The 25,778-nt window shown below is 47.8% G+C and overlaps 1 protein-coding gene across 8 annotated transcripts in view; it reads left to right on the plus strand.

Moving 5' to 3' along the window:
- Window positions 1–25,778, plus strand: part of SH3GL3 (SH3 domain containing GRB2 like 3, endophilin A3) — a 154,790-nt gene that overhangs the window by 67,481 nt on the left and 61,531 nt on the right. For 6 of the 8 annotated variants that reach the window (XR_011381066.1, XR_011381067.1, XM_070054575.1 and 3 more), the window contains exons 2-4: window positions 16,300–16,368; window positions 17,621–17,693; window positions 22,444–22,587. Coding sequence is in view for 6 of the 8 variants with exons in the window: in XM_070054575.1 (XP_069910676.1) it covers window positions 16,300–16,368; window positions 17,621–17,693; window positions 22,444–22,587 (286 nt within the window). In the remaining 2 variants the exon portion in view is untranslated. The remainder of the gene's footprint in view (window positions 1–16,299; window positions 16,369–17,620; window positions 17,694–22,443; window positions 22,588–25,778) is intronic. The other 2 variants (XM_008275276.4, XM_070054576.1) reach the window with 2 other exon arrangements.

Consider the following 25,778-nt stretch of genomic DNA (forward strand, 5'->3'; position numbering starts at 1 on the left):
CGTATGAGCAAGTGCTACTGGCATGTGCATTTTGCTGATAGGCCCTGAGTGGTGTATAACTTGATGTAGGCACAGAGAGCGTCCACGGCTGACCCAGAGTTACCTTTCAATTTGGCAGTGGGGCAAAGATTCTAACCAAGACATTGCGACTGCAGAATTGGCTTTGGGTATGGAGACAGGGCAGGGGTGTGGGGATGAAGGGGCACCATGGATCCGTCTCACCTTCCACATGGTTCTTTTGTTAAGTCCTCCAATGACTCCCAGGGCTAAGTCCTGGCTTTTTGGAAATGTTTAATTTAGACTTTGAATTTCACCGTGTTATCTTTATCTTGGGAGCAGTTTTCTATCATTGCTTGGCTCTCTCCTCAGCTCTCTCATCCCATCTGCTCTCTGTCTTCTAGGAATTTCTCACTGTTTGTGATCTAATGAGGGCAACCTCTCTGGATTTCCAGCCTTGCTATGGATGTGTCATATGTCCCCTCTCCATGTTTAGAAGTCTATTTAGAGGTACTTGGTATATCAGAGAGGAAGATGTGTGCATTTGGTCCAACATCTTGATTCCATTTTTGCAATATTTACTCCATGCATTTTATGTGTTTACTTCTGTATGGTGAAGTTAATTTTTTAAATCATGCTTTCACAATGGTTGAACTTGAAATGGCACTTAGGATACAAGGGACACCGTCGTAATGTAATAGCCCTTGTATTTATGTTCTTCTGAAGATAAATGTTTAGACTCTGGATAGTTTAGTTGTGATTCTGCTGAACAAGGATTCTGAAATGTAGATTGTCAGATACGAGTGTGGCGGAGCAAGAAGCGGGACAGCACCGCTTGTTAAACTTTCTTCTCGATAATAAGTCAGGATAACTAGAATGTATGTAAACACTAAAGACGTTGAATGCTGGGTTCATGGAAGGGGTAGTTAAACATTTTTAAAATTGAAATAAAACACAGAAGTAGGGAAGTATAGGCCCTGAGTGGTGTATAACTTGATGTACTACTGCATGGCTACTGTTCCATCCGTGTAAATGTCCACGATGTGGGACAATACCAGTCCCCAAAGGCTCCCCACTAACAAGAGGGCAACCACAGTGTTATGGCCTCTCTCATCTTCCATTGGCTTTTCCTGTTTCTGAATTTCATGGGAATGCAATAAGAAGGCACTTGATATAATTAGAATCATGCAGGATGAGCCAGTTTCATTCAGTATTGTGTCTGGAATTTATCCGCCTGCTTGCACATTCTAGAAGCAGTTCCTGCCTTTTAATTCTTATACCTACTGCTACGTTTAGAAGTTCGTGAAGAATGGAATGAAAACAGAAATTTATTTTGGTCCAAATATTTTTGAATCCATGAATCACCTTTTTCATAAAATGCATTTGCCACGAACACCCTGAAGATCTCTTATTATAGAAATAGCTGTAACATATTTACTCATTTAATTACTAGTGAACATTTGAGTGATTTCCAGTATTTGGTTATTACAAATAATGCTGATTGGGCTTGAATTCTGGTGCACATATGTAGGACTTCTGCTGATTGTATGCCCAAAAGTGAATTTACTGAGGGGTATGGCTGTTTTTTTTTTTTTTTTTTTTTTTTTTTTTTTTTTTTTTTTTTAAGATTTATTTTATTTGAAAGGCAGAGTTACAGAAAGAGGTAGAGACAGAGTGAGAGATCTTCCATCCACTGGTTCATTTCCCAAATGGCTGCAGTGGCCGGAGCTGAGCCAATCTGAAGCCAGGAGCCAGGAGCTTCTTCAGGGTCTCCCATGTGGGTGCAGGGGCCCAAGAACTTGGGCCATCTTCCACTTCTTTCCCAGGCCATAGCAGAGAGTTGGATTGGAAGAGGAGCAGCGGGGATTCGAACTGGTGCCCATATGGGTTGCCGGCACTGCAGGCCAGTGCGCCACACATCTGGCCCTGGTATGGCTGTTTTTATGTTCAGCTTGTGCGGCTGGGCGAATGCGTCCTCCCTTCAACAGTGTCCAGGTGTGGTGCTTGCTCCATTAATCTTGGAAACACTTACGCTGTTCTCATTGTGTTAAAATAATTTCCACCCTGCTGTCACCTCCTTGTGGTTTAAGTTGCATTTCCATGACAATCACTTGGGTAAACAATGTTTTTTAACAGTCATTTGTGTATTGTCTTGGTCCTTTTGGGCTGCTACAGCAGAAATTCCCCAGACAGCGTGGCTTGAACAGCACTGAGTTCTCTTAGTGCTGCAGGCAGTGGAGGTCAAAGTCAATGCAGCAGAAGGTTCAGGGTCTGGGATGTCGCTTCCTGGTTCATAGAGGACCATCTTCTGCTTGCGTCCTCGCCTGGCGAGAGGGAATGGAGCTTCATCTCTGGGATCCATTGTGTAAGGGTCCTTGTGCCAGGCATGAGCATTACCTAATCACCTCTCAGAGCCCCTTCAATGCCGTCATGTTTGAGGATTGCACGTTGAAGCCAAAGCAGATACCTTCATTTTATGAAGTTGCCAGTACAAACTTTTGCTGTATATTTATTTTTTGAAATATTGCATCTTTTTCAATATACAGATGTTATTCTTGTTAGGTAGGTGGATGGAAAATATCCTCTTCTTGGTAGCTCCATATTTCACTCTCTCAGTCTCCTCTGGTTTTCGATGGAGTACAGCACATCAGTCCTAATTTACAATTAGCTAATTTACAGTTAGCATGCTGGGACCTGGTTGTCTTATATCCCAAGGTTGTGTTATTTCTTAGAATCTTTAAAGTTTTACTTTGCATATTTATTTATTTATTTTTTAAAGATTTATTTATTTGAAAGTCAGAGTTACAGAGAGAGAGAGAGAGAGAGAGAGAGAGAGGTCTTCTATCCTATGGTTCACTCTCCAATTGGCAGCAATAGCTGGAGCTGTGCTAATCCGAAGCCAGGAACCAGGAGCTTCTTCCAGGTCTGCCACTCGGGTGCAGAGGCCCAAGGACTTGAGCCATCTTCTATTGCTTTCCCAGGCCACAGCAGAGAGCTGGATTGGAGTGGAGCAGCCGGGACTTCAACTGGCACCCATATAGGATGCCGGCACTGCAGGCGTTGGCTGTACCCGCTACCCCACAGCACCAGCCCCTTGTATTTAAGAACAGTGAAGAGTTGTTTGTAATGTGTGGTGTAAAGTAGGGGTCCTGACTTATTTTGAAGACCGTGAAGGAATCCTGATTTTCAAGAGATTTAGAAGTGGTGATAATAGAGCTATAAGAACCCCTTAAAAGAACAGCTTCAGCCACATCCCAGAAGCTTAGATATAGCAGTGTAAGCATATTTAGTATTACTAATTCAAAATATTTTCTAATCTCCATAGTGATTTCATCTCTGACTCAAGCTCTTTCGACAGGTTGCTTAATTTCCAAGAATTTGGAAAATGTCCAGGCATTCATTTCTATATTAATTTCAACTGTGGTCAAGGGACATACGCAGATTTTAGTCTTTGAAATTGTTAAAGGTATGTTTCAGGATGTGGTCTGTTTTGGCAATTGTTCCGTATCTACTCAAAAATAATCCCTTCTGTTAGTTGTTTGCTACGGTGTTCTACATACGACAGTCGCTGTTTCAGATTAAATTGATCTTATACGGTCGCTGTTTCAGATAAAATTTTTTTTTATTGTCACTTACTGAAAGAGGTAGGTGTTGAAATTTTTAAAAAAGTACCTGGTTGGGGGAGTGGCACTGTGGTGTAGTGGGTAAGGTCACCACCTGCAGTGCTGGCATTCCCATATGGGTGCTGGTTCAGGTCCTGGATGCTGCACTTCTGATCCAGCTCTCTGCTGTGGCCTGGGAAAGCAGTGGAAGATGGCCCAAGTCCTTGGACCCCTGTACCTGCATAGGAGCCCTGGAGGAGGCTCCTGGCTCCTGGCTTCAGCTGGGCTCAGCTCCGGCTCTTGGGACCATTTGGGGAGTGAACCAGTGGATGGAGGACCTCTCTTTGTCTCTGCCTTTGTGTAACTCTGACTTTTAAGTAAATAAATAAATATTTAAAAAAAGTATTTGGGATCATTTATTTCCAGTTTTATAATATTTTGCTTTAAATATTTTAAGGCTGTATTATTAAGTCCATACAGATTTAGGATTTTTGGATCTTTGTTTTGGACTGCCTTTATAAGGGTTTAATGTCTTTATTCTACTAGTAATGCTTTTTGTCTGAAAGTCTGTTTGTATGATATTGCATAGCTTCTAAAGGCTTTTATTGCTGGTATTAGTATTTGCCTAACATTACCTTCCCCGTCAGTTTATTTTCCTTCTATGTCTTTATATTAAGTGTACTCCTCTTGTATGCAAAATGCAGCATAACTTGTTTTTATAATCTTGGCTGGTGCTTTTCTTTTAACTGGAATATTTAATCAATTTATATTTAATGTAATTATTGGCATTTTTACATTTAAATTTGCTGTTATTATTTGTTTTGTTTTTCTCATTCTGTTACATTTTTTTTCTCCACTTTTTGCTTTCGATTAACCAGTCTTTAAAATTATTACATTTTACTCTTCCAGTAGCTTGCTAGTTATGTTTTATTTTATGGTTATTTAAGAGGTAATCAGAGATACTATAACATGCATTTTTATGTGGTCCAGTCTTCATTAAATCCGTACTTTATCATTGCCAACCAGTAGAAGGTCTCACAACGGGGTTATTCCTTTAGTGGTGGCTTCCGTGCTGTTGTTTCCATGTTTTGAAAATCGCTGCATATATTTAAAATCTTGTAAGATATTGCACTTTTTAAAAAGATTTATTTATTTGAAAGTCAGAGTTACACAGAGAGAGAAGGAGAGGCAGAGAGAGAGAGAGAGAGTCTTCCATCTGCTGGTTCACTCCCCAAATGGCCACAATGGCTGGAACTGCGCCAATCCAAAGCCAGGAACGAGGAGCCTCCTCCAGGTCTCCCATGCAGGTGCAGGGGCCCAAGGACTTGGGCCATCCTCTACTGCTTTCTCGGGCCATAGCAGAGAGCTGGATCAGAAGTGGAGCAGCCAGGACTAGAACCGGCACCCATATGGGATGCTGACACTGCAGGCAGCGGCTTTACCCGCTATGCCACAGCACCAACCCCAAGATGCTGCATTTTTATGCTGTCAGTATTTTTATTTGTCTTCTGGTACTCTCCATTTCTTTCCACATTTCCCTATCCCATTTGGGGTGTTTCTCTTCTATCTGAAACCCTTTAGTGTTTCTTTTGATGTCTGTTGGCTGGTGAGGAATTCTCTAACGTCTGTGCCTGAATATTTAATTTTTCTTGTATTTATGAAACATATATTCACTGGGCATAGAATTTTTCAGATGACAGGTTACTTTCTGTTCAAGATATCACTTCATTGTCTTGTATCTTCTGTGATTTGCAAATACAGCTAACAATTTTTTGTTGCATTATTTGAATGCGATGTTTATTTTTTGCCTTCTGATTACTTCTAAGTGTCTCTCTTTGTCTTTGGTCCTCAGCTGTATGACTATGAAGCTCTTAGCTATGCTTTTCTTCATGTTTGTCCTGCTTGGAATTCATAGATAAGCTTGAATATGCATCTTAGTATTTTCCCCTATTTTGAATAGTTCTTGGCTTTCTGCTGTTCAAATATTACTTATTTCCCACTAATCTGTTCTCTTATTCTGGAACTGTGAAGTACACTTGTGTTAGGTATTTCCAGTGTCTGAGATGCTTGTAATATTCTCTTTGGTGTTGTAAAATCTTCTTTCCCTTTGTGTTTCAATGTGAATACTTCTTATGGACTTGTCTTCCAGTCACATACTCTGTCATTTACAGCATCTAATTGATACTGAACCCTGATGTTGAACTCAACTTCAATTGTTGAATTTTTCATATAGAATTTTCACTCACCATCTTCTTATGTTTTCCATGTTTTTTTTTTTTTTTTGGTGGGAATTGACATTGTCATCTGTATTTTTTCTTCCTTCCTTCCTTCCTTCCTTCCTTCCTTCCTTCCTTCCTTCCTTCCTCCCTCTCCCCCTCCCCCTCCCCCTCCCCCTCCCTCTCCCTCTCCCTCTCCTCTCCATTTGAAAGGTAGAATGACAGAGAGGGAGGGAGAGACAGAGAGAGAAAGAGATCTTCTATTTGCTGGTTCACTCCTCAAGTGTCTGCAACAGCCAGGACTGAGCCTGGCTGAAGCCAGGAGTCAAGAACTCCATCCTGGTTTCACACTTGCTTGGCAGGGGCTCAAACATTTGGGCCATCATCCATACCTTCCCAGACGCATCAGCAGGGGGAGCTAAATGGAAAGCAGAATAGCCGGGACTTGAACCTGAACTCTGATCTGGGATGTTGGCATGGCAGGTGGCAGCTTAACCTACGGCCCCACAGCATGGGCCCCATCATCTGTTTTCTTGAACGTCTTTGCTGCAGTTACGTTAAAGATTATTTCTTTTTTTATTTTATTTTATTTTTTGACAAATAGAGTTAGACAGTGAGAGAGAGAGACAGAGAGAAAGGTCGTCCTTCCATTGGTTCATCCCCCCAATGGCTGCCACGGCCGGCGCACTGCGCTGATCCAAAGCCAGGAGCCAGGTGCTTCCTCTTGGTCTCCCATGCGGGTGCAGGGCCCAAGCACTTGGGCCATCCTCCACTGCCTTCCCGGGCCACAGCAGAGAGCTGGACTGGAAGAGGAGCAACCGGGACTAGAACCTGGCACCCATATGGGATGCTGGTACTGCAGGAGGAGGATTAATCAAGTGAGCCACTGCGCCGGCCCCTAAAGATTATTTCTGAGATCAATTTTGGGATTATCTGGTGAGTTACCAGTTTTTTTTCTTAGTTTTCCATTTTGGGTTCTGTCTCCTGGAAAAATCGGTGGCAGAACTGTCTGTAAAGCATTGTGGCGGTTCTGGGCGATGCATCTCCCCCCAGAGGTGCTCTGGGTTCATGCTGGCAGATAATGAGGGTCAAGGTGATCTCCTTGGTACAAACAAGGTCTGAAATGATTCGAGTTTGCGTTTCAGGCTTTATGAGCTCCTGCTGCTGTCTGCAGTTACTGTCCTGCTTTCAGCCTTCAGGGGTGAGCAAAGCCCTGGGGAATTTACTGAGGCGCCCCCTCACTGGGCAGCCCTGAGCCGCAGTTTTTGTCCCCTAGGGTCATTGTGATGCTGCAGAAATGTGTGCGGGCAGCATCCTGTGTTGGCTCCCGGGCGCCTCACGCGTGCACTCCGCTTAAGAATCCGCCAAGCCTCGAGAGGAAATGGAGCATTGCCCGTCGGCTTGGCTTCTTTATGTTCCCCCTTTTCCCAGAAATTTGGCCTCTTAGGTCCCGGTTTCCTTGGTTACGGCGCATTCTGATTCTCCTCTCTCACAGCCCAGGGAGGCAGCCACGAGCTCCAGGCTGGGGCTTTCTGCTCCGGCTTCCTGTCCTTGGTTGTAAGACAGAAAAATCCCCCGAAGAGAAGAGGTGGCTGTGGACGCAGGGCTCCTCCTCGCGGTGCGTGTCCCTGCCTCCCAGTACTGGCCCCGCAGAGCCTGGCTGCCTCAGTTGCTCTGAAGTCCTGAGAGATCTTTGTAGAATTTGAAGTGCTGAAAACCATTGCGACTTACAGAAGAGTTGTAAAACCTGAGCAGAGGGCTGGCGGTCGCCCCTCACTCATCTCTCCCTCTTGCTAACAACTTGCAAATAACCTGTATTGTTGGTACTTGAAGTGAGGTTTGCTGTATTTTTTTTTTTTTTTTGAGCTGATAGAAGCAGAGAGTGGCTGTTAACTGGTGGAATGAACAGATGAAGGAACTGGTACAGAAGGCAACATTTTTGGTGCAGGGCTTCCCAAAGGGTGGTCCCCAGACCCCTGCTGCCTGGAGGTCTGGCCCCGTGTTAGACGTCTCCACAGCTCAGTCAAGTGCAAGGCCACACCTTGGAGGTCTGGCCCCATGTTAGACGTCCACAGCTCAGTCAAGGGCAAGGCCACACCTTGGAGGTCTGGCCCCATGTTAGATGTCTCCATGGCTCAGTCAAGTGCAAGGCCACACCTTGGAGGTCTGGCCCCATGTTAGACGTCCACAGCTCAGTCAAGGGCAAGGCCACACCTTGGAGGTCTGGCCCCATGTTAGACCTCTCCACAGCTCAGTCAAGTGCAAGGCCACACTTTGCACGTACACACTTGGAAACTTATAATGCCTGTGCCCACGTGATAGCTTCTGAAGGCGTTTTAACTAAGCTCTCTGTTTAACTTTATTTTGCCTGGGTTTCCCAACTGACATGGTCAGGAGCCGCTCTCCCAGCCTTATTGTCCAGGGTTCTGGGGCACATTCACTGGGCAACATTATTCTGGATGGATTTCTGAGAATCCCGAGGTATAAATTCTGCTTGCCTTTTTTTTTTTTTTTTTTTTTTTACATTTTGTCCTGGGTTCTGGCTTTCTTTCTGTTTCATTTCTTGCTTCATCCAAGGGAAGAACACGGAAAGGCAAGATTTCTCTCAAAACAGATATTCGCACCCAAAGGCGGCCAAGGCTGTGCCAATCACATTTACCCCAGCACACAGCCGAGGCAAAAAAAAAAAAAAACAAAGGCAGCGGCTGGCTTCCTGTTCCCTGGATGAATTCCTGTCGCACGTTGTTAGTGCTCCTATTGACTGAGCTGGCAGGAGCCAGGAGCCAGGAGCTTCTTTCAGGTCTCCCACATGGGTGCAGGGGCCCAAGGACTTGGGCCATCTTCTACTGCTTTCCCAGACCACAGCAAAGAGCTGGATTGGAAGCGAAGCATCCGGGACTTGAACCGGCGCCCATATGGGATGCCGGTGCTGCAGGTGGCGGCTTTACCCACTATGCCACAGTGCTGGCCCCGATTATAGTAATGTAACTTTGGTAGATTTCTCCCTTTATTGTCAGGTTAAGTCTCTATCCCTATTCCTGCTTTGTCTTAGGAAAATATTTCTTGTCTGATATCGTTGTTGTAGGCCTTATTGGAGTACTTTTCTAGTATGTAAGTTTTCACTGTTTTCAGTATATTTCCTGTATGTTTTAACTTAAGTGTGACTCCTAGAAACCGCATGTAGCTGGACTTTTAAAATCCGCTGTATTGAGACTGGCATTGCTGGTTCCTGTCCCAGCTGCTCTACTTGCCATCCAGTCCCCTGCTAATGGCCTGGGAAAGCAGTGGAAGATAGCCCAAGTCCTTGGGCCCCTGCACGTGCATGGGAGATCTGGAGGAAGCCCCTGGCTCCTGGCTATGGCCGTGCTCAGCACTGGCCATTGCATCCATTTGAGGAGTGAACCAGTGGATGGAAGAACCTCTCTCTCTCTCTCTCTTCCTCTTTCTTCCTCCTTCCGTCCCTCCCTCTCTTCCTCCCTCCTTCCCTCTTTCCCTCTCTCTCATCCTCCCTCCCTCTCTCCTTTCCTTCCTTCCTTTTTCTCTCTGTAACTCTGCCTTTCAAATAAATAAATAAATCTTTTAAAAAAATCCACTCTGTTGATTTATCCTGTAATGTGTTGAATTTAATCCCTTTACACAATGATTGCTGATATATTTTGGACTTACTGTCACTGTCTAACTTACCTGGGATTTCTGTTTGCCATTCCTCGTTCTCTCCCCACACCCTTTCTCCTGTCTCCTTTGCAGGGGATGAGATGGAGACTTTGTTGCAGCATACACAGTGCTCTCTGTCCCAGTTTTGTGCTTCCAGTAGTAGCATTTCAGCCAAGTCTTAAGCAATACTGAGTGGCCTCCTCTTAAACACAGGTGAATCTTGGTGTGCTCAAATGATCACAACTCTCAAATGATCACAACAGCCTTCCCCCTCTATATCTTAGTATTGATGAAGGTTTTAGTTTGAGCTGTGGGGAAACTCAGAGCTATTAGTTTGTTTTTAGCCAGTAATGAAATTTACCACCTCATATTGTCCCATTCCACCCTTGTCCAAATTTCCCATGGTCTACACTTTTCCCTTGGTTCAGATTTTGTTTCCTCAAAGACATCTGAAGATGTCTTCATTCTGTTCTCTTTCTTAAGCAGCAGTTTAGGGAAATGTAAAAGTTTAGGTTTTCACTTACTTGCTTCTTTTCCACCGGAAGCCACTCCTCCACCGTCTTCTGGCACCTGCTGTTGCAGGCGAGAAATCTGCCGTCTATCTCACTGCTGTGGCTGTTTGTCCTCCGCCCCGCCCCCTTCATTCTGTAGTTTTAGAAGGTTTTGTTCCTGAGATTGTGACATGAGTGGTGTGGATTAATATTTATCTTGAGTGGAACTTGAGAGCACTTCCAGACTGTGGACTCCTGCCTCCCTTTGGTTGTGGGGTAGAAATAGCTGTTGACTCTTAACATGGCGATTCTTCCGTATTCTGTGCTCTCTTTCTGGGGTGCCTAACAGTACCTCTCAGGGCCCCCCTCTTACTCTCCATACTGATAAACTTTCATTAAAAAAAAGTAAAACTCTTTTTGTCATTGTTCTTCAGGTAATTTGCTCAGAAATGCTTTCCACTTCTGATATTCTTTTCTGATCGTGTATGGAATTTATGCATAGTCATTATTATGACTCTATTTTTTATTTCTAAGATTCTTAATTTTTTATATCTCTTGTTAAATTCTTGTCTTGGGGCTGGGATTTTGGCATGTCAGGTTGGGCCACTGCCAACAACGCGAGCATCCCATATTGGTGCCAGTTTGAGTCCCGGGCATTTGAGGAATGAACCAGCAGGTGGAAGATATTCTCTCTCTCTCTCTCTCTTTCTTTCTCTCTCTCTCTCCCTCGCTCTCTCTATAACTCTGCCTTTCCAAAAAATTAATGTCTTTTTTTTTTTTTTCAAAATAAATTGACATCCTTCTGGTAATCACTTGCTGTTTGCCTGGCTTTGTCATGTTGCTTCGTGGACCTGTTTCCACCTAAAGTGAATGTGTGAATCCATGTTAGCTCACCTGGCCTTGTGGCTCTCTTTCTCCATGCTAGGTTTTATCCCTGTGCTTTAGAGTTTAGCTCCAGGGTACATTTCAATCTGGGGGTGGAAGAGCATCTTTTCATTGCTTTTAGCCACTGTGTGCTCACGATGTTCCACGGGACGTGGCTTCCTCCATCAGCCTCACCAGCCCTCTCTCCAGGACAGGGGGTGCTCTCCTGTGATGAGCTCGTGGGCATCTGCATCTGTCCACAGATAGATTCCTTGTTCTCCAGGGGACAACGTGGTAGCCACAGACAGGGGTTTGCTTCTGGGTTTTACTTCCTGTCCCCAGGCCTTGTGCAAGCCTGAGTCCAGGCCCCCCCTACCCCCGAGGAGCCAGCCTGCTGGCCGCCGTAGCCTGGCTGCAAACCTGAGGCTGCCATGTGCTTTTCATACTGTATTCGTATTCATTTTCAGCTCCAGAGCAAGGTCTTTTTATTTTTTATTTTTTTGACAGGCAGAGTGGACAGTGAGAGAGAGAGAGACAGAGAGAAAGGTCTTCCTTTGCCATTGGTTCACCCTCCAATGGCTGCCACTGCTGGCGCACTGCTGCCGGTGCACCGCGCTGATCTGAAGCCAGGAGCCAGGTGCTTCTCCTGGTCTCCCATGGGGTGCAGGGCCCAAGCACTTGGGCCATCCTCCACTGCACTCCCTGGCCACAGCAGAGAGCTGGCCTGGAAGAGGGGCAACCCGGACAGAATCCGGAGCCCTGACCGGGACTAGAACCCGGTGTGCTGGCGCCGCAGGTGGAGGATTAGCCTATTGAGCCACGGTGCCAGCCCAGAGCAAGGTCTTTATTCCAGCTTTGAGCATTGATCTTATTTCTGTTGTTTTTGTATTTAATCTGTTATTTTCTGTGTATTCAGAGTGCAGAGAGTTAAACTCATACAACCCCCTGATCAGAGTAGAACCTTTGGAATAATTCATATTGAGTTTCCAGCACCTAAGAGAAACAACTTTGTAACCTTGGAATGAGACCAAGGGCCCCGTTAGGGATCATGCCTGTCTTTTTCTTTCTTTTTTTTTTTTTTTAAGATTTATTCATTTATTTAAAAGGTGGAGTTACAGAGGCAGAAGCAGAGAGAGAGAGAGAGAGAGAGAGAGAGAGATCAGTCTGATGGTTCACTCCCCAGATGGCTGCAATGGCCAGAGCTGTGCTGATCCAAAGCCAGGAGCCAGGAGCTTCCTCCGGGTCTCCCACATGGGTGCAGGGGCCCAAGGACTTGGGCCATCTTCTACTGCTTTCCCAGGACATAGCAGAGAGCTGGATCGGAAGAGGAGCAACCGGGACTAGAACTGGCGCCCATATGGGATGCTAGAGCCCTAGGTGGAGGATTAAACTACCTGTACCACAGCACCGGCCCCAAGGCATCTTGCTTTCTGAAAGTAGAGCAGGAATAACCTGAGTGAGTGGGAAGCGACACACATGGAAGAGGGCTCGGATCTCATTCTCAAGCTGAGAGGGAGGGATCCTAAAGGGGATGTTTCCCAGCGGGGGGGTCTCCTGGTGGGATTAGGCATTGAGAGCTTGGCTGTGGGCCAGCAGGCTGGGCGGGCTGCATGGGCTGTGTCAGCTGGATTGGCTGCTCTTGGGTGGGCGCACTCACCTGTCAGCGGCCTGCTTCCGGGGAGCTGGGGTTTCATGGTCTGAGACGGCTCAGCCCGGCAGCAGGTGTCTGCTCCGTGGGATTCTCCACACTCTGGTAACGTGGCTGGGCTATTGCGAGTCCACGGTCTGGCCAGCCCTGATAGCTCTGGAGCACCTAGGAAGTCCAAGCTCAGCACGCACACAGTGTGGCTTACGCTGTATCGTGCCGCGGACCAGAGTGAGCACAGGGTGGTAAGATCGACTGTCTTTCCTAGTGGGAGGAGCTGCCGAGCATCCTGGCTGTGGTTGCCGTCTGCCAGGGCAGCACGGTGTGGGTGCCAGTCCCTCTCCCCATCCTGGAAGAAGATGTGTCCTTTTTTTTTTTCTTTAGCACGTTCAGAATATTACCTCCCAAAATAAGGACTGGTGTTTTCCATGATTGCATTACTCAACAATAACAACAAAAGTGTTCAGGGCATCCAGGTGGATACACCTGCTTATTAAAAATTTAAAGAAAGATATAAGTATTTGAGAGCGAGAAAGAGAGAAGGAGATGGGGGGGAGGGAGGAGAGAGGAAGGGAGAGACAGAGACAGAGAGAGTGAGAGAGAGACAGAGAGAGATCTTCCATCTGCTGGTTCACTCCCCAAATGGCTGCAACAACTGGAGTTGCACCAGGATGAAGCCTGGAGCCAGGAACCCCATGCAGGTCCGTCACATGGGTGGCAGGGACCCAAGCACCTGGGCCGTCTTCTGCTGCCTCCCGGGAGCATCCGCACGGAGCTGGTTGGGTAAAGGAACAGCCGGGACTCAAACCTGCACTCCCATGTGGATTGCAGGCTTCCCAAGCGGTGGCTTAACCCGCTGCGCCACAGCACCTGCCCCCATGCATCTGTTTAGAACACCGCATGGTGTGTGGCAGGCAGTGAGAGTCTTTGATAATTTCTGTTGAAGGTGATACTTTGTATCAGGGCATTAGGCTAACTCTCTTTGATTTCCAATGCCAAACTACATACAAAAAGAAAGAACTCTTGTCTGTTCTATCATTTAGCTTCTTGGGAGTAACAAAACACCCTAAATGTAGTACTTTTTTAAAATAAAGATTTATTTATTTATTTATTTATTTATTTTAAAGTCAGAGTTACTCAGAAGAGAGGCAGAGAGAGGGAGAGAGAGAGAGAGAGACGTCTTCCATCCACTGGTTCACTCCCTAGTTGGCTGCAATGGCCAGAGCTGCGCCGATCCGAAGCCAGGAACTTCCTCCGAGTCTCCCATGTAGGTGCAGGGGCCCAAGGACTTGGGCCATCTTCTACTGCTTTCCCAGGCCATAGCAGAGAGCTAGGTTGGAAGAGGAGCAGCCGGGACTAGAACCGGCGCCCATATGGGATACTGGCACTGCAGGCGGGGGCTTTACCTGCTACTCCACAGTGCTGGCCCCATAGTACTGGTTTTATACAGCACTGTGGGTTGGACTCGTGTGTCCCTGACACCCACATGGGAGACCTGGGTTGAGTTCCTGGTTCCTGGTTCTGGTCCTGACCATCGCAGGCACTTGGAGAGCCAACTGGCAGATGTCTGCTTGTCTGTCTCTTGGACAAAAATGAACTTTAAGGGGCCAGTGCTGTGGCATAGTGGGCTAAGCCTTGGCCTGCGGTGCCAGCATCCCATATGGGTGTCAGTTCCTGTCCTAGATGCTCCTCTTCCGATCCAGCTCTCTGCTATGGGCTGGGAAAGCAGCAGAAGAAGGCCCAAGTGCTTGGGCCTCTGCACCCACATGGGAAACCTGGAAGAAGCTCCTGGCTCCCGGCTTCAGATCAGCCCAGCTGCGGCCATTGCGGCCATTTAGGGAGTGAACCAGAGGTTGGAAGATTCTCTCTCTCTCCCTCTCTTTGTCTGTAACTCTGCCTTCCAAATGAATAAATAAAATCTTTATTAAAAAAAGTAAACTGAAACAAGTCACAGGCCCAGCCTGATGCCCTGATGGAGAGAGAGACTCCTGTTCTCGCCAAGAAAAACTGCAAAGGTAAGGGCAGGTGCACAGAGACCCTGGTCATGGCCTGTGTAAGCATCTCCGTCTGCTCCATGCGAGTCCTCCTTCCCACACCTGAGAGTTAGGTTAGACACGCTCTCCGCATACGTGAGCCTGCTTCAAAGTGTGCTTGGAAAATGGACTTAAAGACCCGGTTGATTTTGGTGCAAAAACACTTGAAATCCATGCAAAGGAGGTGTCTTTTAAAAAGTTCATGGAAAACGTTATGTGATGCAGAAAAGGTCACACGTGTGCACACACACACACGCACACACACGCACATGCACACACACACAGAACTCCCATTTGCTGCTTCAGTCCCCCATCGCCCGCCGCAGTCACGACGGGGTCAGGTGGAAGCCAGGAGCCGGGAGTTCAGTCTGGGTCTCCCATGAGAGTGGCACAGACCCACACACATGGGCATCACTGTCGCCTCCCATGATGCACAGTAGCAGGAAGCTGGAATTGGGTGCAGCGCCAGGACCGGAGCCCAGGACTCCTCAGTGGGGTGCGAGCGTCCCAGGCAGTGTCAGCCGCCCACCGCAGCTCCCGGTCTGCACCATTGCTCTACTGCTCTGTGTCTGGGGCTGTAGGGGCTCCTCTGTCACACCACAGGTGAGGAGACCCATGTGGTCTGCCCGCCGACGGCCTGAAAAGGCTTCATTTCCTACCCGAGCACTTGTCTCCATCGCTGAACAAATTCCCTCCATGAATGGTTCTCAACAGCCTGGAGGCGGTTCAGCCCATCACAGTGGGATGTGTGTGTGCGTGTGTGTATGTCTGTGTCTGTATGTGATGTATGTGTGTCTGTATATGGGCACATGCATGTATATGCATGTTATGTATGTATGTATATTTGTATGTGTATATGGGTGTGTCTGGGAGTTTGTGTATGTGTCCATGTGTGCATGTATGTATATATATGCATGGGTGTGCATGTATGTGTGTATGTATGTATATGTGTATACACACATGTGTGTGTTTGTATGCATGTGCATGTGTTTCCGTATGTGTCTGTGTATGCATATATGTGTATGTGTGTTTGTGTATGTGCCTATGTGTGCATACGTGTATGCATGTATTTTGTGTATGTGTATGCATGTATATGTTTGTATTTGTTTACATATACACGTGTGTGTACATGTATGTGTCTCTCCGTGTATATGTGCATGTATACGTGTATGTGTGGTTTATGTGTATGTGTGTGTATGTGCTTGTGTGTGTGTGTGTGTGTGTTCCTGGCATCTAGTGGGTGAAGACCAGGGATGCTGCTCACCCCGTGTCAGTGACCAGGACAGCCCCTACCTACGACCGAGAATTCCCTGGCCCTCGTATGGGCAGTGCTGAGCTGCGAACACCTGCTGTGGCCGTCCCTGCCCGGGTCTTTCCCGGTGCCTCCTCCTGGAAGGCGCTCCCTTCCAGGCCACACTGAAACGTCCCCTCACCTTAAACAGCCGGTTTCAGTCCTAGTCTCCTAGGAAGCAGGTCCTGGGTGACCCCACGCCAAGGCTGTGGCACTGAAGTGCCTGCCGCTTGCAGTGTGGATGGTGATGTGTAGCTGGTGCCGCCACCGGGATCCCAGCGTGCCTCTCTCTGCCCTGACCCTGGTGCAGCAAAGGTAGAGCAAGCCAGAAACGGGTGTCTGCCCGTGGCCTCCGAGGGGGCAGCCACCCCTTGGAGCGATTTTCTTAAATAGCTCAAATCAAAAATTCCAACAGGTGGAACCTGCGTTTTCCTGCTGTTTTGACTGAGTTAAGCCCAGAACTTCAATAAGAAATGACTGAACAATGCTTGTGTTTATCCCCACAGCTATTTAGCGAGAAAATAAGTGGTGCCGAAGGAACGAAACTAGACGACGAATTTCTTGACATGGAGAGGGTAAGAGCATTTTCCTATGTAAATGGCATTAGAAATGAACTTGGGTTGCGACGGGAGACCCGGGTATTAGAGCGGAGAAGGAAGTGTGCCTACAGAGAGGTCTGCCCCATGGAGCCCACGAGCAGGTGCTACGGTCCTCTCTCAGGGCGCGTGCGTGCTCCAGGCCCTGGGGTGAAGTGGTGCAGCATTTGACAGAGCCAGTGCAGTCCTTCCACATACTTTTAAATTATCTCTAGATTGCTCAAAATACCTAATACAGTGTCAGGCGCTTAAGGACAAGAGTCTGTACGTGTTCAGCCAGATATCCGTCTATCTGTCTAGAGGTATAAAATTTTACATACGTATAAATTTATTTTTGACCCGCAGTTGGTTGAGTCCCTGGCCACACGAACTCTGCGATTCCAGGGGGCTGGCAGTACTGCACTTCCAGCTACAAACTGGATCCGATCCAGATCCAGACAGGTTAAAGGCAGGACATGGAATATAGCTAACTAGTGCCCCCTAGTGGCCAGATGTCAGAATGCTCCTAGATAAGGCAATCTGCCTACAGGCTACAAGGCCAGTGTCTCTGGGACAGGGCCCTGCTGCTACATTTTAGATGCACTGTGTGCCCCATGCATTGCAGCAACTGCACTCAAGTAACTTTCATGCTGTTTCTGGCGCTAGAACTAGTGGTGTGCACTTGCGGAAGCCACTGAAGCCAGGAGCCAGGTGCTTCTCCTGGTCTCCCATGGGGTGCAGGGCCCAAGCACTTGGGCCATCCTCCACTGCACTCCCTGGCCACAGCAGAGAGCTGGCCTGGAAGAGGGGCAACCGGGACAGAATCTGGCGCCCTGACCGGGACTAGAACCCGGGGTGCTGGCGCCACAGGCGGAGGATTAGCCTAGTGAGCTGCGGCGCCGGCCAATACCCATCCATTTAAAAGAACTTTGTGCCTGCCACCCTCCCTGGATTTGAGGTGCTTTAAGAGTTTGTGGAAATAAAATTAAAAGACAACTTTATTTTGGTGCAAGAAATTTTAAATCCATGCATGCATTTCTGGATGAGAGCAGTTGGACTCATGGAAATACTTCCCCCAAAGTGGGGAAGTATTGTCTCTCCTAAAAATGTTGAAAATGTTTATTCTAATTAAGATCAGTATAATGGCGTTTTAAGTGCTGAATGAATGAAAATTAATTTCTCTATTTGTTTTTCTGTGAATTCTTGGAGTTTGACCTGTAATGACATTTCCTGTGTTTGTTTTGTTTTTAAGAAAATCGACGTAACCAATAAGGCTGTCGCAGAAATCCTTTCAAAAGCAACCGAATATCTTCAGCCGAATCCAGGTAAAGTTAGAAAATGTCGTGAAGTTTTCCATTCTTGTTTTTTTACTGCCACAGACTGTGGGAACCCACGCTGGCTTGGTGTTTGACTGATGGGATCTAAGAACAAGGTCCTATATGTCAGATCATCTAGGGTTAAAAATCGAGTCAGCAGTGGCCAGAGGCCGTGGCAGGTGCACTTCTGTGCATCGTGGTTGACATCATTTGGATGGAGTACTGGGCTTAGCCACGAGGCAGCACTGAACAAAGCCTCCCCCCCCCCCTTTTTAAGTTTTCATGTTATTTGAAAAGCAGAGACAAGAGAGAAACTTTCCACCGGCGCCGTGGCTCACTAGGCTAATCCTCCACCTGCGGCGCCAGCACCCCGGGTTCTAGTCCCGGTCGGGGCGCCAGTTCTGTCCCGGTTGCCCCTCTTCCAGGCCAGCTCTCTGCTGTGGCCCGGGAGTGCAGTGGAGGATGGCCCAAGTGCTTGGGCCCTGCACCCCATGGGAGACCAGGAGAAGCACCTGGCTCCTGGCTTACGGATCAGCGCGGTGCACCGGCTGCAGCGCGTTGGCCGAGGCAGCCATTGGAGGGTGAACCAACAGCAAAAAGGAAGACCTTTCTCTCTGTCTCTCTCTCTCTCACTTTCCACTCTGCTTGTCAAAAAAAAAAAAAAAAACAAAAAAAAAACTTTCCATCCGTTGGTTCACTCCCTGGAGGCCTGCAACTGTGCAACCTCTGGGGCTGGGCCAGGCCAAAGCTGGGAGCTCCCACCTCAGTCTGGGTCTCCCTTGTGGGTAGCAGGAGTCCGTCTAAGCCTTCACTGCTATGTCCCAGGGTGCGCAGCCGTGGGAAGCTGGAGTCAGGAGCCAGAACTAAGACCAGAGCCCAGGCTCTCTTTAAACAATTAAGAAAAATAAATTCTGCAGCTTCCAAAGAGGTATTGACTTCGTGGCTCAAATGCCAAAGAAATGAGGCATGATGAATATGGGGGGAAAAAAAAGCCAGTGCTAGAAAGTCCAAGGTCTCCCTGGTCTCTGTACTGCAGCTCTTAGGCTGCCCAGCAGCTCTGGGCAGGGCTTCCTGGGTTGTCAGTTACAGGAACCAACAGAGGGAGCCAAGCTTCAAGGTCATTGCCGGAGCTGCTGTGTTACTGTAATTCTTCTGCTGTGTCGATCATTACAGACCTAGTCTTCTGCAACCTGAGAAATGAAAAGTTTGAGAATTCGTTTGTTCAAGTGAGAGTTCTTCGGAAGTAGAGCAGCCGGGATGCGGCCCAGTGCCCATATGGGATGCTGGTGCGACAGGTTGAGGCTTAGCTTATTATGCCACGACGCTGGCCCCCATATATATATTTTTTTGTAGTATGCATTTTCTGTGGAGTTTCTGAAGATCCCCTGCATGCATGGATTTAAAATATCTTGCACCAAAATAAAGTTGTCTTTTAATTTTATTTCCACAAACTCTTGAACACCTCAAATCCAGGGAGGGTGGCAGGTACAAGGTGCTTTTACCCGGATGGGAATAATTTTAAAAGCCACGATTGTGCATCCTCCGGCTTCATCGCTGATGGAAATTAACCCATTCCTTTTTTTCTTATATATCAGTCAACAAATATTTAGTTTTAAAAATTTATTTGAGAGGGCTGGCACTGTGGCATAGTGGGTAAAGCCGCCGCCTGTGGTGCCGGCACCCCTATGTGCACTGGTTCAAGTCCCGGCTGCTCCACTTCTTATTCAGCTCTCTGCTATGGCCTGGGAAAGCAGTGGAAGATGGCCCAAGTCTTTGGACCCCTGCACCCACATGGGAGGCCCGGAAGAAGCTCCTGGCTTCTGGCTTTGGATCAACACAGTTCTGTGGCCTTTTGGGGAGTGAACCAGCAGATGGAAGACCTCTCTCTCTCTCTCTCTCTCTCTCTGCCTCTGCCTCTCTGTAACTCTGCCTTTCAAATGAATAAATAAATATTTAGTAAAAAATTTATTTGAAAAGCAGAGAGAGCGAGAGAACACTTGTATTCTCTAGTTCAATCTCCAGATATCCACAGTAGCTGGAGCTGAGCCAGGCCAGAGCTGAGAGCAGGGAACTTCACCCAGGTCTCCCATGTGAGTGCAGAGACTCAGCTACTGGAACCATCACCGGCTGCCTCCCGGGCTTTGTATCCACGGGAAGCTGGGATAAGGGGGAGAGCCATTGCTCACGTCCAGGCACTTTGATATGGGACCTGGGCATCCCAAGAGGCGTCTCTCATGCCTAAGCCAAATGCCCGCCTCCTTCGTCAACACGAATTTAATGAGAGCATTTTCCATTCTAGAAGCTTCCATGGGCTGCTGGAACATAGTCAGAGGCCTTGCCCTACAAAGCTGACATTTGAATGGGGTTGGAGGGGCCGGCGTGATGGCACACTAGGTTAATACTCTACCTGCGGCGCCGGCATCCCATATGGGCACCAGGTTCTTGTCCCAGTTGCTCCTCTCTGCAGCTCTCTGCTGTGGCCCAGGAGGGCTGTGGAGGATGGCCCAAGTGCTTGGGCCCCTGCACCTGCGTGGGAGACCAGGAAGAATCTCCTGGCACCTGGCTTTGGATCGGCGTAGCTCCAGCCGTAGTGGCCATTTGGGGAGTGAACCAATGGAAGGAAGACCTTTCTCTCTGTCTCTCTCTCTCTCACTGTCTGTAACTCTACCTGTCAAATAAATAAATAAAAAATCTTTTAAAAAATGAATGGGGTTGGAAGGTGGTGGTCAGCAGTGAAAGTGGTCTTTGTTGGATAGTCCCACAGAAGAAGATGGGAAATGTTGCAGCCTCCCATCAAGTTTAATGGCCCTTACTCACACGCCTGTGACATCCCATAGTTCAGTCTGACAGCGGGAAAGCAGGGTAGTGCGTGTTGTGAGCGCGCGCGCGTGTGTGTGTGTGTGCACATGTGTGGACCTAGCACCTAGAGAGCAAGTGCATTGAGGCTAAGACTGGCAATGCCCTAAAACCGTGCCCCTTGCAGTGTGGTCAAGGGAGCACCAGGACCGGCATCCCCTGAGAGACAGCTGGGCTTGCAGAGTCTGGGGCTCACTGCAGACAGCCGGGATCAGACCTGCGTTTTAAGGAAACTCTTGGGTTATTTGCACTTTACTGGAAGTGTGAGAGGCTTTGGCCGAGAATGCATTAAAAAAAGTATGCAAGGGCCGGCGCTGTGGCTCACTTGGCTAATCCTCCGCCTGCGGTGCCAGCATCCCATATGGGCGCCAGTTCTATCCCGGTTGCTCCTCTTCCAGTCCAGCTCTCTGCTGTGGCCCAGGGGGGCAGTGGAGGATGGCCCAGATGCTTGGGCCCCTGCACCCACATGGGAGACCAGGAAGAAGCACCTGGCTCCTGGCTTCGGACTGGTGCGGTGCCAGCCGTGGCGGCCATTTGGGGAGTGAACCAACGGAAGGAAGACCTTTCTCTCTGTCTCTCACTGTCTATAACTCTAACTGTCAAATAAATAATTAAAAAAAAATTAAAAAAAGAAGCATGCAGTTAGCAAAGTCGAAGAAGATAAAACTTTACCCCTTGAGTAGCTAGAACGATCTCACTGTCCAGCCCCTGGAACGGAAGCCCGAGGCCTTGACGTGGTGTTGAGTTCGCAGTCTCGTTGTCTGCCACCCCTCCCTGTGTCAGTTTCTCCTTGGGTCAGCAAAGTCCCCTACTTCTCTGTTGGTGCTGCACCCCCTCCCTCTGCAACTCATTACCAATTTCCCATAATTTTAAGGGAATCTTTCAATCAATCTTTCCTGGCGTTCTGCTCTCTGTTCTTATCCCTGCCCTACCCCGCACACTGTCCCGTAATTACATTGTAGGAGAAGGAACGGGCATGGACAAGCAACCTAGCACTAAGACACCAGCGAGGTGGCTCACGTCCCACTTGGAGTGCCCGGCTGTTTGATACCCGGCTCCAGCTCCGGAATCCAGCTTCCTAATGCAGTGGATGCTGGGAGGCAGTGGCGATGGCTCAAGTATACCTGGGTTCCTGCCACCCACGTGGGGAGACCTGGGTTGAGTTCCTGTCCCCCAGTCTTGGCCCAACCTAGTGCTGGCTGTTGGCAGGCATTTGGAGAGAGCCAACAGATGGTGCACTCTACATCTTTGCCAGATAGATAGATAGATAATAGATGGATGGATGGATGGATAGATAGATAGATAGATAGATAGATAGATAGAAAAATAACCTGGAGTGGTTAACCCAGTCGAGTGTAGAGGCAAGAGTGGACAAGGAGCAGCAACCTTGTCACCGCCCGTCATGGCTCTGGGAGCCAGGACCAGCCTCCCGGGCCTGCGGTCATGGTGCCTATTACTGGCTCTGCTTCTCAGAGGTGTGCAGCCCACCTGATCCATGGTGTTGGATGGGGTCAGCCTGAGAGAATTCTTGGGAGCAGGGCGAGGGGTGTTAGCGGCCACCTGGTTGCTGGGAGCACCTGCCTGGGCAGTTGTGTTCTGGGCTGCTTGCTTGGTCTGCAGGGGTCTTGCCCTGGGGGGTGGGCTGTTTATCAAGGCCCTGGTTGGTTGCTGCTATCTGGTACTCACAATGTGCACCATGGTTCCCATGCGGTGCGGCCATGTGCCTAGCGCCAGCCTTGGCGATGAACCCAGGAAAGCGCGTGAGGAAGTTAAACAGGGCTGCAGAGCGCTGGCATTTCTGTCTCCGGCAACCTAAATGTTGGCAGCTACATTTGTTACAATGCCTTGCACCTGTCACTGCACCTTGTAACTTTAAGGAATTACAAATGACAACATTTTTAAGCATACAGAGCTAAGCTGGGGATGCTGAACACTGTGTCGAAGATCCGAGGGCAGGTGAAGACCACTGGCTACCCGCAGACAGAGGGCTTGCTGGGAGACTGCATGCTCAAGTACGGGAAGGAGCTCGGGGAAGACTCCACCTTCGGTGAGTGCGCCCCCTGCTGCCAGGCCCGGGTTACGCGCGAAACCTCGCATGCACCTGCTCAATTCATTCTTTCTTCACCTTACCGAGGGGTATTTAAAACGCCGGGGAATATGCAAATTATGAAAAATATATCCAGGCCGGCGCCGCGGCTCACTAGGCTAATCCTCCGCCTTGTGGCGCCGACACACCGGGTTCTAGTCCCGGTCGGGGCGCCGGATTCTGTCCTGGTTGCTCCTCTTCCAGGCCAGCTCTCTGCTGTGGCTGGGAGTGCAGTGGAGGATGGCCCAAGTGCTTGGGCCCTGCACCCCATGGGAGACCAGGAGAAGCACCTGGCTCCTGCCATCGGATCAGCGTGGTGCACCGGCCGCGGCGGCCATTGGAGGGTGAACCAATGGCAAAAGGAAGACCTTTCTCTCTGTCTCTCTCTCTCACTGTCCACTCTGCCTGTAAAAAAAAAAAAAATAAATAAATAAAAAAAAAGAAAAGAAAAATATAAAAATAAAATATATCCATGGGTCTCCAACATCTTTCACAACAAAATAAACGCCCCCCCCTTTGGTTCCGTTTCCCCACACACCCCCTGTCGTTGCAAGATCTAGAAAGCACACAGATGAGTGAGGACAGAGCTGACGTCACTTGTGGGCCCCTCTCCACTGAAAACCCGTGAGGCTTCATGCCGGCTGTCCCTGATGCCTTTGGTTTAGCTTTCTGTGTATTTACTTTTGAAAACGGAGTCTCCAGCGTACGAGGGGGCTTCACAGAGGAAAAGAAGAATTAAAAGATGTGTATTTTGATGCCCACATTTTTTGAAATTCACCCGTAATCCTTTCATAGTACACATTTCCTTGAGCTCTCAAAACCACTTTCGTGTGCACGGGTTTCAAAAATCCATTTGTAGCAGAACAAATTCTCCTTTTGCCCTGTTTTCCACGATTATTTTGAATTACCCTTGGATGTACACTTCTGTCATCTGTCTTTTCCCTCTGTGACTAAATCATGACCTATGCCGTAAATTAATCTCTTTTATATCACTCCATGTATCACAGTGTTTGCAACCAATCCTGTTTCCTGGATAATTATACTTTTTTCTCCATGTGAACTTTTTTTTTTTTACCATAGCATTTATAAAAGGCCATTTTTGGCAGGATCTCCAGCATTGTGTCCTTTGATGTAATTGCTTTGGTGAAATTGCTGGGTGAGTGTCAGCTTTGAAGATCACACCAAGGTCATGGCCCTGCCCGGAGCGCCGGGCGTCCCACACCACCACGAACCCGGGAGTTATCTTCTGAGTTTGCGTTCACTTCTAGAGGGAAGTAACTGATCATTTGACACACACAGTAGAAAAACGCAGCCAACTCTTTGGCTGACGTGTGCGATGGAATTTTTTCCTGTGCGTCCTCATTTTGGAGCCTCCTTTGCTTATTTTCCCACTGGACTGCCTGATTCGTTTCCTCGTTGGTCTGGGCGCTCAGGTTTGCCCTTTGCCTGGGCTATGTCTTGCTGAGGTTTTGCTCCGGGCAGAGGTTCATGCTTCATCTTGTACACGGGGAGTGAGATGGCTGCGCGGTGTGGCTCGTCTTTCTGTACGGCTTTTAGCTTTGACGTCATGTTCAGAAAATCCCTTCCACTCACCTTCCTGTGAATTGTGTACGTTTGTCTGCATTTTCTTCTCATATCTGTTGGGAACTTTTCTTCATTTTCAGTTTTATTTTTTTTTGAAGATGTATTTATTTATTTAAAAGTCAGAGTTACACAGAGAGAGAAGGAGAGGCAGAGAGAGAGAGAGAGAGAGAGGTCTTCCATCTGCTGGTTCACTCCCCAATTGGCCGCAACAGCCAGAGCTGTGCTGATCCAAAGCCAGGAGCCTGGAGCTTCTTCTGGGTCTCCCACATGGGTGCAGGCACCCAAGCACTTGGGGCATCTTCTACTGCTCTCCCAGGCCCTAGCAGAGAGCTGGATTGGAAGTGGAGCAGCCCGGACTCAAACTGGCACCCATATGAGATGCCGGCGCTTCAGGCCAGGGTGTTAACCCGCTGCGCCACAGCGCTGCCCCCCTTTTCAGTTTTCTAAGCACTTGAGTTTGTTGGAGATACGGTGCAATAAATAAAAAGCCAGTTGTGCCACCACTTCTTTGAAAATCTGACTTTTCCTTATTTTTTTTTTTTTTTTGAAGATCTCACTTTCCCTACTGATTTCAAGGGAACTTTTCATTATAGATTTTTTTTGTATTTTAAGTTTATTTTTGGTCTTTCTCATCTGTTTCTTGATCATATTTTATTCTCGTCCAGTGTCATATTGTTTTAAGTATTATAGTATCTTTAAATATATTGTTAAAATTTATTTATTTGAGATGCAGAGGGACAGATAGAGAGAGAGAGACAGAGAGAGAAAGAGCTATCACCCATGGTGAATTCCCTAAATGCTGAGAGAGAAAGAGAGAGAGAGAGCGCACGCGAGTTATCATCCATGGTGCATTCCCTAAATGCTGAGAGAGAGAGAGAGAGAGAGAGAGAGAGAGCTATCACCCATGGTGCATTCCCTAAATGCCCCCAACAGCCAGGACTGGAACATGGCCAAAGCCTGGCACTGGGAGCACAGGTCCAGCCCCCATGTGGGTCCAGGAACCCAACTACCGGAGCCATCACGGCTGCTTCCCGGGATCTGCATTAGCAGGAAGCTGGAGTCAGGAGTCAGAGCTGGGCATTGGACCCCGGCACTCTGCTGTGGGACACGGGCGTCTTAGCTGTTAGGCCAAATGCTGCCCTTAAAATATACTTTAATGGAATCGCCCCACTTGTTTCATTGCAAACACTTTCATGGACGTATGTACTCCTTGTATTTTACCAAATGAGACTCGGTCATCGGAAGTCATCTCTGTTGGAAAACAAGTGCTTTTTAAATCTTCCTTGGCATTGCTTTAAATTAGTGAATTAATTAGGAGTGGATTAACTTTAATGACATCAAGTCTTCCAGGAAAATTGGGCATATATGCTGTTCAGATAATGACAACAAGGCAGGATATGGAAATTGAGAAATCAAATACTTGGCTATATTAGTTATTCTAGGAAGTTGACGAAAAATATCTTTTGCGGTCTTAAAAATAATCTCAGGTTAAAGCATTGATCAGTGGCAGGGTAACAATATCCTACAGAACAATAAAATGTGAACTTTATTTTATTCCATGGGCCTCT

Source organism: Oryctolagus cuniculus, chromosome 12, assembly GCF_964237555.1.
Source record: "Oryctolagus cuniculus chromosome 12, mOryCun1.1, whole genome shotgun sequence".
NCBI lineage: Eukaryota > Metazoa > Chordata > Mammalia > Lagomorpha > Leporidae > Oryctolagus > Oryctolagus cuniculus.